The following is a 14,073-nucleotide window of genomic DNA, read 5'->3' as shown; positions in this document are numbered from 1 at the left end:
ATCTACAATGCCTGGACCTTTAATCTGACCCAGATGTTACCTCCTACTGTAATCAGAAGAAAAGCTATGAAAAAATATGTTCAACAGATATGAAATTAAAAGTTAAATGTTTCCATAAGTTTCTAATAACTCTAAAAATAATACAGGCCTTTGAATGTAAGGATTTCAAATTTTGCTTCAAGTTGTTCTGCCTCATAGCTTCATGCTACTGAACAGCTGTCATATTCTGTGAGGGAGAGAGAACATGGCATATATACATTTAGACCTAGCAGCCCTTGTAGAAATCCTCATGTAGAGTTTGTAAACTGGAAGGAAAAAAAAAAAAAAAAAAAAAAAAAAAAAAGAAAACTGGAATTTGTATTGTTTAGGAGGAAAGAACAAAATAGGCAAGGAGGGAAGCCTTCTTTAGTAAGGGCATATTAGAAAATCATAAACTTTTTTTTTCCAGAAAGAAAATGGTGTGTTTAAAGGGATAGTTTGTGAAAAGAGTAAGTTACGCCTAAGCACGGCATGTTAGCTAATCTTTGGTGTTCATTTGCTCTGTTTGTAACTACTGCTCAAATCAATTGTTTATGGTATTTGGTTTAGTCGGGGGGGGGGGGGGGAGAGGATGGGACCCAACCCCCCAAAGCGCTGCAAAATAAATCACATGCCACAACATCAATTAAGCAGTAAAGTCCTACTGATAAAGGAACATATCTTAATCGCTGCTCTGAGCAAGACCAAGGTTATTACTCCTGAATGCCCAGGCAGGCGGGCATCCATTGTAACTTAATTTTCCAGTACCACTTAGGTTTTGTTTCCCCCGATACCGGTATGACACGGCTCGGCCCGCCCCCCGCGCGGTGTTCCTCTAACCCTCCCCCCAGCGGGCAGGCCTGGGGGAGCTCAGGGACGGGGACTGCCACCCCAGGCTGGAGGCACCGCCGCGGCCGCTTCCCCCGGCGCCAGCCGGGCCCGGGCGCGCCGCGCCGCCATTTGGGCCGGGGGAGAAGCCAGGTGCGGTCCGCATCGCCTGGCCGCACCACTCAGGGTCGCCGCACGGGCCCAGCCCTACAACCTGGCCTGGCCGGCGACACGGCAGGCCTACGGGCTGGGTGGCCCCGCATTGCCCGCCATCACCTGGGGTGCATAGAAGGCACCAGAGCGGAGGGCCCTTTGTCCCGCTGCCGCTCCGCGCCTGAAAGTAGTCCCGTCCCTCCCAGGGCTGGTGTTGTTCCGAGGGCCGCATCGCACCAAAAAAAAAAAAAAGCAGGGGTGGAGAAAGCGCGGCGAAGAGAAAGAGTGCGTGCAGGCGGAATGCAGATGCGCAGTAGCGGTCAGGGGTAGCGCAGGGAGGTGCGTGGAAGTGGGGGGTGGCTGCTGGGCGGTCGTTGGGAGGTGCAGCGTGGCCGCGGGGGAGGCCCTATCCCTGCGCCTGTGCGCGCCGGGCGTGGGCTGGGCGGGGCCGGGCCGGGCCGGGGCGAGCGGCGGGGCCGCATAGGGGAGTGGCGGTGGCGCTGGCAGTGAGGCGGTAGCGGCCGGGCCGGTATGGAGGGAAGCGGTTGCTGCCGCGGCGGCAGCGCGGGGGAGGCGGCCTGCTAGGCGGTGGCGAAGTACGATTTGCGCCGTTGCCCTTCCCTGCTCCCCTTTTTCTCCTTCTTCTCCTCCCCGCCGCCTGCCCGAAAGTATGAACTGGCAGTGGCGAGGCTGCTCCTCTCCGCCTCTGCTTCCCCGCCGCCGCCGGTGAGAGGGGAGCGAGGGAAGATGGGGGCTGTCCTGCGCAGCCTACTCGCCTGCAGTTTTTGTTCCCTGATGAGAGGTGAGCGGGGCGGCGGGGGGAGGGGAGGGGCGGGTAGGAAAAGTTGATGGGGTTGTTGCGAGGGGCCATGTTGTGTGAATCCAGTAGGGGAAGGCCTTGGCGGCCGGGCCGGGCTCCCCGCGCCGCCGCCGTCCCGACCTGCCTTGCCCTGCCTCGGCGGCGCTGCGCCTGCCCCCGGCGCGATCGCCTCTCGGGCAGCTCTCCGAACGCCAGGCAGGCACCGCACGGTTGTTGTTTTCCTAAGCGCCCCCCGCCCCCAGCCCGAACTGGTCGTGCCTCGCCTGTCTGTCCGCTGCGGGTGGACGGCGAGGCAGGTCCAGTGAGGCGACCGCCGAAACGTTATGTCAGTATTGCTGTTACAGCCTTCATGCTCCCCTCCTTCCCTCTATCTGCAGAAGAAAGTCGCTTCTCTTTTTCCTTTCCTCCTCCTTTTTCTCTTTAGTTTCTTTCTTTCTTTTTTTTTTTTTTCCCCCCTCTCCCTACAAGGGGCAAGCGGAGAGCCCTACACAGGGAGGCCAGGGAGGAAGCCTGTTTGAAAAACTAGTATTTCACTGAAATTTTCCACACACTGAAATAAGTGCAGTGTGTAGTTGGCAGAAGTAATGCTCCTCTCAGTTGTGCTGGGACTGTTTTGGGACTTGAGAGAAGTTTGTGTTTCCGTGGTGGGTTGTGATGAATGCTAATCTGGCCTCAAATAAGCGTTCCAGTATGCTAGAAATGGATGTCACTTAAAATACCTGGTATAATTTTTATTCCTTTTCTCCTCTCTGATGTGACTTTTCCTTTTATAGGGGATAATTGATAAGAAAAACTGAATATTTCTTTTTAGTGCAGTAAACTTAACAGCAACATCCATTTCTCTATATTTGCTCTTCCTGGGTAGAAAGCAGCTGTGGTGTTTGTATCCATCATTTTGGTGTTTATTTGTATTTTTTTTCATGCTAGATGGAGGAGGAGATTAATTGCTAATACTTAAAGAAATCAATCACACTTTGATTTAGAAATTTAGTCTGTCACCACTGTTTGTTTTGAAAGCTGGAGTGAAGGTGGTTTTGGTTGAAGAAGCTGCTCAGTAGCTAGTTGCTTAATACTCTAGAAAAGGAAAAATTTCTTCCCCTCCATACCCCTTTTTTCTATGGCATCTGTTTGCCATATTGTATCCTGTTTGTGAAGATACAAGTATACTTTATTTAAATAGGCTGTGTAACTTTTTGTAGTCCTTCTGTGGCAGTGGATTTTCAGTTTTCAGAAAGTTCAGTTGGATCTGGAGCATAGAGAAGAGTTATTTTCAGATTAGTTCATTTTATCATGTAACAACCATATCCGTTCTTAATAAAACATTCATCTGCATCTAACTTGCTGTTTAACCTAGTTCAAATGACAGCTTAAAAATCACTGTCATGTTATGTCACATAATAGTATCACTGTAACTTCTTCAAATTAATCTCCAAATAGTTGCATGTCCGTTTGCAAATACTCACTTACCTGATGATGCTTAATAAAAAATTCCGAAAAAACATTCAATAAACTATTTGGTTCGTCTCTTTCCCTGCCTCCCTCCTTCCCTCCCTTTCTCCACATATTTGTCTACTGACAAAGATATTTGTATCAAAACAGTATGTTTGTTTCTGTACAGTTCATGTGCTTAATAATGTACCTGAAGCCTCCGTCTTCTGTTGCTGACATTGTAGTACTTTTCCTACTGGCTAATTGTTATCTTAGGTAGATATAAACTGCAGGAACAGCTGAATTCTGAAGAAAGCAGAAATCCAGTTTTAATACATGCATCCTCCCTAACAAACAACATCTGTGTAAGTAGAATTGCTTTGAATAAGATGTGTTTACTTTATAAGAGGTATTAGCAGTTCCTTAATGAGGCAGTGCCAGTGTGAGTATGAATAAGTTTATACATGAAAGTAGAAGTGAAGTTTACTATTTAGTTTATGAATTCAGTGCTGTGAAGGGTGCCAAGCCAAAGTATTGGAGATTGAAACCCAGAAAATGTAATAGCATGTATCTATGGATTGCAGCATCCTCTCTGTTTAGAGAAGAGCCTCCATATTGCTGCTAATTTAGAAAAAGCAAATGGACAGAGATTTACAGTAACTGTGATCGCTAGGGAAAGAAAATGATAATAGATGTGTTTACCAGCCTGGAAAGGATTAAAATTGATAAAACTGAAAATGCAGTGTCCTGTAAGCTTATAGGGACATGGAAAAGACCAGGCACTTGCTAGCCAGAGACAGATGCACTGTACAAGACACCTCTGTACCAAAGTAATTCAAGGACTGTGATGAGACAGATTCTATAACCATTTTTAGGTCAGGTATCTGGATTTGTAACGAGCAGGAGATTAATGTCATACAGCCTGCTTTGGAGGCTCTGTTTCTTTCATATTGATGGTTGATGGAAGAAATGGGTCACTTCCCTGGAACCACCAGACAATCGTCACAATCTGGTACCTCTACCGCTCTCTTGGTCCTTGGTCTGACACTGAGGATTGAGCTTTTCTCCTTTCTAATGTGAGCAGTGTTCCTTGGAGCTGTTCCCCGAAGATGAGGAGGAGTGAGCTTGACCTGCTTCATGGCAGTTTTGCTGTGCTCTTCATGGCAGCTGTCAGTCGAGTCAGGATCTTATTAGATAACTGACAGCTGCAAAGAGGCAATAGTTGTGGCATCAGATCTGTCTAATACTTTTGTACGTGGAGGTTTTGTTGAGGTTTCACTTATTTAAAAAAATGATAAAAAGATGGTTCTTCTTTCACAAGCATTCATGACTTACCTTTCTTCCAGAAAGAACACTCTAGTCAGGGCGCAATTGCTGTTTTATTTTGCTTTTAAATGCTGATCATACCAAAAGTGCATAAAGCTGTTGTTTGAATACAAATCTTACAAATGAAACTAGTGCAGATGCACTGAGTGTTGCAGATTTCTGGGCTTAGGTCAGTTAGTGAAGAAATGAAAATGCTTGTTTGGTAATGGGCATTTTAACACTCTTGCTTCCCCTTAAGTGCTCAGAAGAGAGTTTACTTTAATTTATTGTTTTTAATAACTTGCTTTTGGTGAACAGAACATCTTTGCTTTTTTGTGTGTATTTTTTTTAGATAAGGACTGTTTTGTATGTAGCTTAGAAGAGCTTAATGTTCAAGACTTACTGAGTTGTAAGTGAGTGGAGGTGTTTGCATGTATTTTTCTACTAAAAGTCAGGGAAGGGGACAAGGAATATGCTTTTCATTTCTGAAGCAGACAAGTTGGAGATGAAGCATGGAGGAGTTCCCACTGGAGCTACATTATTAAGTCCCAGGTCAAGAAACCCTTCTAAACAATACTTGTGTGTTGACAGTGAGACCTGGAAATAACCTTTCTGTAGTAATCATGGTGTATTTTTCCACACAAGCTTGAATCAACAGTGTTCTATTCATATTTTTTTTTAATGTGTGATTCCTTAGAAATCAGTGTTTTTCTTTTTGTCTGCCGTGATTTCTAATTCGTTTCCCTCTTTTGTCTCTCCATAGAACTATCTAAAATCAGTGTGATCTAGAGTCTTTAAAAACCCACAATTACCTTAATATGTTTTGCAATTGTACCTCTAATATATTTCACTGTCATCAGATTGCTTCAGTAGTAATTCTTTTCTTTAAAAAATTAGGAACGTCAGAAAGCTTGGTAGAGTGTTTGATATGTCTGGCAGGTACGGTGAATTACCATTTATGGAGAGGTGTTTTAAAGATACAAGGAAGCTGTATGGATGAAGCTGCAAATATCTAAACATAGGTGTATGAAGATGATGGACACCTTGCATCCTTTAATAGGAGTTTTGTAAAGTTATTCAGCTGAAAAGCTTATGTTCATAATGTTTTACAGAAGTACTGCTTAAAGGAGCAGTACTCCTATTCAGGTTTCCCTTTTCCCTTGTGAATTGATTACTATCTGCATTCCCTGAGTTACAGGTAGCAAGGGGATTTGGCTGGAATTTTTAGAATGGGTAAAGGAGAGAGTTTTTGCAGGAAGATAGGTAAGGAAGAAGGGCATAGGAGCCTTTTAAACTATCTGTCTTTGGAAACTGGAGAAATCTGATTGCTTTGTAAATCTGTAATCCACCTTTATGAAGTTACATCTCAAAAATGCTTGTTTCAAAATATCTGCTGTAGTGCACATGATGGGATTTACTTTTTAGTCTGAAATCAAGTAGAACACTCCACCCCCCCCCCCCCCAGGAGTGGGATAGGGGAAGAAAATGGAGAGAAACAGCTCTCATCTTCTGATCTGTCACCATTCATCTCTTCTGGCAGTAAGTCTTTAGACTTAAACACTGTATTCTTTGTCCCCAGCATATTTGGCCTCATTAATTTCCTGGAAAATGCTGACTACTTGGGTTGCTTTGGTGGCTTCATCAAGAGTCCACTTCCTTTTAGTACAGAGAGGGCATATGTCACTGAGAGGCACCAAAAATGCAGCTGTTCCTAAAGCTTCACTATATGCTGCTGCTTGTGGGGAAGCCAGCTGCTGGGTCCTACCTCTGGGCATGGGAGTGTTCCTCACTTCTCCTGGAAACCCTCGCTCTTCAGCTGGTTCACTGGAGAGAGGCTTGGCTCCAAAACTACTGGAGGCTGGCCAAATTCTTTGCTGCCACTTTTTTGGTGACATTTGTGTTTTGAAAGCAATTATTGCTGGTGAAGAACAATTTATGTTGGTAAGGAATTTCTCACAGACACTTTTACTGGTCAATGATGTAGGTAGCTTAGACATGGGGGTAGGTAGCTGTCTTGCATACTTCAAAAATTTTGTTTGTTTGTATAATTTAAAGCAATTGTCATTGTTTACTTACAGTTCAACCATTGAAAGGCTATGGCTCATGGAGGTTGATCACTGGTGTGTGGATAAGATGTGTAAGATGAGCGTGCAGTGACTTCTTAAAATTCTTCTGAGTCCACCATTTTCTGTTGACAGCCCTACGAAAGGGTATTTGCTAGTGACTGTCTTTGTTAGGTGAAAGAAATTAATTCTCCTCTAATAACAACTTTTATTTATACAACGTATGCCTCACTTGTGTAGTTTGACAAGAGTTACAAAATACACACCACTGTAAACAAAGAAGCTGCATGATTCTTTTGAAATACAATTGTCCAAGGGTTGGAAAGAGAAAGCATTGCATCTTTAATGGATTTTATGTAAATACTGGGTACTGACACCCTAAATCTTAAATAGCTTTTTCCTATTTATATTTGGCAGGCTGATTAATACATTTGAAGAGACTTCATTTAGCTGTCCGCATATTCTTGTATTTGTAAATATTTATGGAAGGAGATTCACAATGTGAAAAAGTACACTATTTGCTCCACATGAGTAAAATTTGGTTTGACTACAGTAGTGGTGTTTGCAAGTAGAAGTTAGTTTATCATAACTATTACTCCCTTCCATCATGTGTCTTGGTCATGAAAATCTGTTTCCCCCCCGCCCCCCCCATTCTGTTTGTGATTATCTGGCTATAGACCTTTCTATTTCAATTCAATTGGCACAGTCCCCCACTAGCTTTGAAATTCAGTCAAACCTACTAATTTATGAATAGAATGTAAATACCGTAATATTTTCTTCTATTTGGTTAATATACTTTTAAGAACATACTATTCAAAGTGTAGGTTAAAAAGCTATGGTTTGGTTAGCAACATTTTTTGTGATATAAAGTATTAGAGGAGAGAAGCATATCAGTTTTAAAGATAGAATGATTTTTTTAGCTTGACTTTATTTCCCATTATTTATATGGAGAGAACAATAGAAATGTTTTTAATATAAATAGATATGAAAAATTGCAAAGTTTGTACAGTTTTTTATTTATTTTTTTTTATTTTTTTTTTTTAGTATCTTGTTACAGGATCACATTACTTAAATAGAATTACTCCATTGTGATATAATCAATGTGGCAGAAATGAGATTTTAATTTTAATTCTGTTTGAGGGCTACATGTGAACTCTTGATGTCAGCTCTGAAAAGTAATCATATCTGAGACAGAAAACTTTAATCAACTAGCTACATAATTTTGCTTAATCAAAAATCCCTAGTCTGATATGGAAACATAATTTTCTTCTTTATATTTGTTCTTTTTTTCTTTTTTCTCCTTCAGCCTGTTCCCAGAGGAAAAATATACTTCATACTTTAATTCTTTGTTTGGTAAACTTTTCAGTAATAAGCATTCTCTTCTCTCAGCTATCAGAATCCAGCTTTCTAGACAGAAAACAGTGTGTTTGCTTAAATTATGGAAGTTAAGGGTGTGATGAAAGCAACAAAAGCATAAGGTGTCTTAGAATTTCAGCTTCTTTTTCTTTAATTGTTGTTCTGTCAAAGTAATGAATCAAACTCTTGCTTGGACTTATAGTATTAGTCTTAATTAAAACATTATCACTTCATTGCAGAAATTCAAGAATCCTTTTGTGCCAACATAGATTAATAGAGAAAATGGAAATATTAAAATTAGGAATAATGGAAGAGTAGAAAAAACTAATTTTTAGACCTTGTATTGACTTTTATTTTGTCCATTTGGAAATCCATTAGTTTTTTAATAATTCAAAAACATAGACTCAGTAGTTAGTCTTTACCATATAGATAATAGTGAAGTTCATAAATAAATAAAATAATTCAGTATTTCTTTTGAATTACTAAAATTAAGTTATGTTTAATCTGAAAAAGACCATGTCATTCACACTTTTCAAGGGATCGTCTGTGTTTGTGTATATATTTCACATCTTACTACATGTAATGTAAACCTGTTGAAGATACAATATTAATAAAGCTGCAATATAAATGTCTTTGATTTAAAAAGTAATGCAGGTCCAATAACATTTCCACAATTGAAGTCCCAAAATGAAAACAAATGTGTAATAATCTTCCAAATTCTTGAAGTAAGTTTGTACCTTTTTCCTTATCCTTTGCATATAGTCCCTAACTGTTCATTTGGACTGGCAATGGGCATGCATTAGATTAATCTGTAGTAAATAATTTTAAGAATTTGGTTAAAATATAATTCTATTTTGAGAACTAATATGTTTAGCTGATGGAGAGTTTGGTTTTAAACTTGTACTGTGAGCATTTTGTTTCCATTTCCATGTAAACCCATTCAGTGTGCACCATTCATATTTTTGCAATGTTGTTGACACAGCCCTGTGGTTTGAAGAAACAAACTATATGAATTTGTATGGAAAAAAGTCATTTCACTAGTAGGAGGCAGAGCATTCTTGATTCTCAGTAGTTGTTGTTATAGGTGAAAGATGCCATTCACCAGGCTTGATCTGGAAATTATGCCATAAACAAATCATTGGACAGCTGATGTATTGTTTGAAAAAAAAACGCAGAGATGTAAGGATGAATTTCTTCACTGTGAGAGTGGTAGAGCACTGGAACAGGTTGCCCAGAGAGGTTGTGGAGTCTCCTTCTCTGGAGATATTCAAAACCCGCCTGGATGCAACCCCATCTAACATGCTGTAGGTGACCCTGCTTGAGCAGGGGGGTTGGACTAGATGATCTCCAGAGGTCCCTTCCAACCTCAACTATTCTGTGATTCTGTGACAAAAAATGTGATTAGCTTTTGAGACAGTGCTGCTGCTTCCAAAAAAAAAAAAAAAAAAAAAAAATCAGTTGCACCATCATGTGAGGTGCTGTCAGTCATTCTTGCAGTGTATTCATCAGTGCTGACAACCTGCTTTTCTTTTGTGGATCATCCAGTCCTTCATTTGGAGTCTAGGCTAAATTCTGAGTTCATGATTCCCAACAACTTTCTAATAATTCTTCAAATTCTAAAAAGAAAAAATCAAAATAAGCAAAAAACACTATTTTTTTTCTTCTCTGAAAAGACAACCTTTCTGGTACTTCTATGAGTACCATTTAGTTTAAGCATGGCAGCTGGAAAAATTGCCAAAAATGTCATCTCTGGGTAGTGAAGAGAGATACGTGAAGAGTGTCAATGTTATGGAAACATGAGTTGAGTTACAGCTCCCTGTGAGACAGGGAGCCAGTGGAAGTGTGCTACAGAACACTAAGAGTCTTGCTGCAATAATTTGGAAAGGGTTAACTTCCAGCTGCATGGCTGTATTGCCAATGGGATAATTTCATGGATGATGCCTGCCATTCAGAAGATTGCTTTCCCATGATACACTGGAATTCATGATGTGCTTTGGTTGTGTGCTTTTGCTGTGTTCTGCCAGGTCTATTGGCTTTGTATGCTTAGACCTGGTATTTCTATCCTTCCATGTACCCTACTTCCTTCTGTCATTTTCTTGCCTTCCATCCTTTAGGAAGGGAAGTTTTCCCCATTATTCTGCAGCATAATAATTTACTACCTTTGTATACTACGATTAGTATAGATTATTGTCCAGCTAGTCTTGCAGGATGTCTGGGTTTTCTACAGCTCCTGCCTGGCCAAAGTCCTGCAAAACTGACAGTAGAGACTCTGTATGGAATCCACGTGCCATCATTGCAGCTTGGTGGCTCTGCTTTTTCACTGATGTTTTGACTCATATCATTCGCTTGCAATCCTGACTGTCCCTTCAACTTTTCTAGTTAAAATCTGAACAGCTTTAGGATATGGAACGTGTTTTAGGTTAGCTGAAAAGAGGAAGGGTCCTCTTGTCCTCTGACAAGCCTGGGCTGCTTCCTGCTTAATTACTAGAGTCTGGGTTGCCTGCTGTGTCCTGCAAGTATATCTGTGAAAACAGGGAGGTTCAGACAGAGGCGAGCTCTCCCTTCACAGTGAAGGTGGAATGGGGGCTGCTGTCAGTGCTGCTGCTGTTCATTCTGACTGAGCACTTAGAGCAAAATCCCTGGCCTGCTGCTTGCTGTGCTGAAACACCTACATCTTTTTCTGGAGATTTTTTGTTTGTTTGTTTGAAAATATGAAACATTAGTCTATATGTCTCTTGGTCCTGGGTCCCTGCTTTTTGGGGAAGATTTTGTTTTGTCTTTCATTGCAACGTGCCAGTCTTCTGACTGATATAGTCAGAAGCCCAGGCTTTTATTTCCAATGTTGCCTCAACTGTCCACAACAGCACTGTTTCACTACAAACACTGCATTCATTTGCATTTTTTTTTTCCTGAGGAGTGAAGATGATGATTCAAATTCTTATTGCAATCCTTTCTCTCACCCCTACACTGGGGACAGGAACCAAAACTTAACCTGTACAAAACCCTTCTTCTTTGCTCCTCTAAACTAAGGAACAAATGACAGATATTCAAAGAGAACAAATGTACAAAATTTCTTACAATTGTAAGCAGTGTTGAAGAAATTTAAAACCTGCAGAGTGAAGGGAATCTTTGCAATTGACTCTGACATAACCCATGTGTCAGTTGATAGGTTTTTTTCTTATATTCTTGTGTTGGCTCTCTGTGGAACATTTTGGAAATAGAGAGGGCTGTAGTATTTAAAGGATTTTTCTGTATAGAATGGTTTCGAGGAGGCTGCAATTAACAGTTTTTTCTGGTTATCTATACCAGTTTCCCTGCCTTCTTTGGGGGCTGGATGTAGGGGTGTGTCATTCCGCCAAGGCATTTGGCAAATCCCTCACCCGTGCAGAGCCTAATCTAGGACGCTGTGCTGTGTCTCCTCTTTTCTGGTTTTCACGTTTGCAGTCTTTGTGGCACCGTACTTGGCAATATTGAATCACCTGTGGGTGTTCCAAGCTCTTCAAAAAGATGATGAAAAGTGGGGGAGTTTTCTTTCCAGCTTGATGAATATCTGTCTGTCATTTTCTAATTTAACAGTCCTTGGGTTTCTTAGTGATGGACTTTTGCAAGGATGTTGCTTTAGCATTTGGGCACTCACCTTGTATTACTGGCTGGGCCACACTGGGCAGTGTTACTGCAGATGAGGGTGGTCACCTCTATTCTGTTGGGTCCTTTCCTCATTCAGAGGTTAGCAAGCCACTGGTCCAGCTAATCTGGCAGAGTTGATGTGGTCTTGCCTTTGCCTGGTATATCATTACTTATGTAATACTTGTGTATACTGATTTTTGTGTTGAACTGGTTCTGGATGATGACAGGCTGAAACTACTGCTTTTTTTTTTTTTTTTCTTTCTTTCTTTTTCTGGCAGAGGTAGCTTTTTTTCTAATTTAACTGTCTACACTGTGCTATCAGACAAGCGCTAGCACTCACAAAAGAGAGGTCAGGAACCTACAGCTGAAGGCGGAGGCAGGGAGAAAGCATGTGGCTCAACTCGCACCTTGAGCAGATCCAACGGGCTGCCAAAAAAAAAAAAAAAAAAAAAAAAACGGAGAGCTGCTCCCCCTTTCAACTCCCTGCTGCTTGCCTTATGTTAGTTTTGGAGTTTGCTGAACCCCTTCTTGAGTTGATTTGACTCACTAACCCAATCAAACCTTTCACTGATGTAATGATTTGAATCAGCCTGGGAAATGGCCCTTAACTAAGCAAGGAGTAGAACTGCACTGCTGGGGGTTGGAGATAAGAAAAAAGGGATTGGGGGGAAATGAGATGATGTTAAATAGTCTCAACCAGTCCAAATTCCAGATCAGTGAGAGAAAAAGAGCCTGCTGAAGGTAGCACCGACCTTATGACACCCAGGGGTGTCATGGATCATTGAAAGTGGAAGGGACCAAACAGGAACTTGTGGGAAAAGCCTCTAGACTAGCTACAAAAAATACAATCTGAAAAATTCTGCCAGTTTAAAGCTGCCTCTTAATAATAAAAAATAAATAAATAATAATAAAAAAAACTTGAAAAAAATTAAGTGTTGTTCTGGTAAAATGATTTTATGTTGGCTTATCACTTTATATCCTGTGACTGCAATACTTTAAATCTAGTATTAGATGTTCACAAATGAGATGTACCAAATGAGATTAACTAAACAAGTCTTAAGGAAGCAAGACCGAAGTATCATGGGGATTAGCATGTTTCAGTACACTAGGGAGGGAGACAAGATTTTGAGCCAAGAGGAATATTTGGTACAAGATAAAATCAGGGGGGAAGGAGTAGGATTTTGATGCAGAATTCTAGTGGTGAAGGTAGGGCAAAAAGACAGTAACAGATTTATAATATTGATTTTGATAAGTTTATGGAAAGCACTGCATGAATAGCTGTGTTAAGAAGCAGTTAGGTTCAATGATGTACTGGTGACAGGGCCTTCTTATGACTTAAAAGATTTTTGTTGTGGTTGAAGTGTGTTAAAATTTTTTTTTGTAGGGGTGTGTCATTCCGCCAAGGCATTTGGCAAATCCCTCACCCGTGCAGAGCCTAATCTAGGACGCTGTGCTGTGTCTCATTCATGTTTCATTCATGAAGAAAATGCTTGTTCTTATTAGCTGATGCAAGCAAAAAAAAAAAAGTTATTTTATTACTAAGCATAGCTTTTACTCTGAATTGATGCTTCTCCATAATTAGAAGAGTAAACAACACATTGTAACATGGATTATGATTTCAGTTGCTGATTTCCAAGACAGGCATTTTTCCTTTTACTTTTAAAAGTGTATAAATATTTCTTTTCATGTGTTATGGTTTGATACTGCTAAAAATATTTGTTTATCTATAGAAACAGAAGCGTATGTAAAGAGTTCAGCTTTGACATCTTTTTTTTTTTTAATAAATCTGATTTGCATCTCCTTGCTCTATCACAAGTTAAACTGAAACTCTTGACTAGCTTTTAAAAGAGTTTCTCTTGGAGACCCTTCTGTAGGTAGTTAGTATGATGCATAATTGTTATTCACAAAAGCCATTCTTTTCAGGTCCTTTGGCCTTTGGGTCCTATGCACCACAGTCTTCTGTCACAATTTTCCTTTCAGAAAAGGATGATTCTATTTGATTCAAGCAAGTGGCAAAGATGAAGTCAGCAGCATTACTACCGAGTATCACAAGTTAGGTTTCTGGGAGCAGTTGGAAGCCATAGGGGAACTAACCTGTTTTTTGTTATTCTGGTGATACATGTTTCATTCCTGAATGTTGCAACAAATTGGAAAGCATAGTATTCTCATCTGCCAGTCCTGCAGAATGTGTTACAAGTTGTCTTTGATTCAATCTGTCTGAAAGTACATATCCTTAGTGGGGCTATGTTTCTTCTGAACCCTCATTCAAATAACTTGTATCATTTATGAAAAGGATGTTTTCTGCAGTCATTCCTCAGTCAGATCTGAGCTCCAGTACAGAGTGAATAACCTATGGAAGGCAGCTGTGTTCAGCTCAGCAGTGCCTTCAGGCCTCAGTGATTACAGTTGACATGCCTGGTATTCCAATTCAGTGCATGCTGTGTGCATGGGCACTCTTGTTCCGTGTTGTACATA

General features: G+C 40.8%; 1 protein-coding gene across 4 annotated transcripts in view; it reads left to right on the top strand.

Moving 5' to 3' along the window:
* Positions 1-1,508: 1,508 nt before the first annotated feature.
* The window catches only part of LRP6 (LDL receptor related protein 6), a 122,855-nt gene continuing 110,290 nt past the window's right edge, over positions 1,509-14,073 (top strand). For 2 of the 4 annotated variants that reach the window (XM_062592789.1, XM_062592779.1), the window contains exon 1: positions 1,519-1,801. In XM_062592789.1, coding sequence (XP_062448773.1) covers positions 1,747-1,801 — 55 coding nt within the window. In that variant the 5' untranslated portion in view covers positions 1,519-1,746. Of the gene's footprint in view, positions 1,802-14,073 lie in introns of all 4 variants that reach the window. The other 2 variants (XM_062592805.1, XM_062592797.1) reach the window with 2 other exon arrangements.

This window comes from Rhea pennata, chromosome 1, assembly GCF_028389875.1.
Source record: "Rhea pennata isolate bPtePen1 chromosome 1, bPtePen1.pri, whole genome shotgun sequence".
NCBI lineage: Eukaryota > Metazoa > Chordata > Aves > Rheiformes > Rheidae > Rhea > Rhea pennata.
Note: the sequence above shows the minus strand (reverse complement) of the source record. Positions and strands in the feature narration are given on the sequence as shown.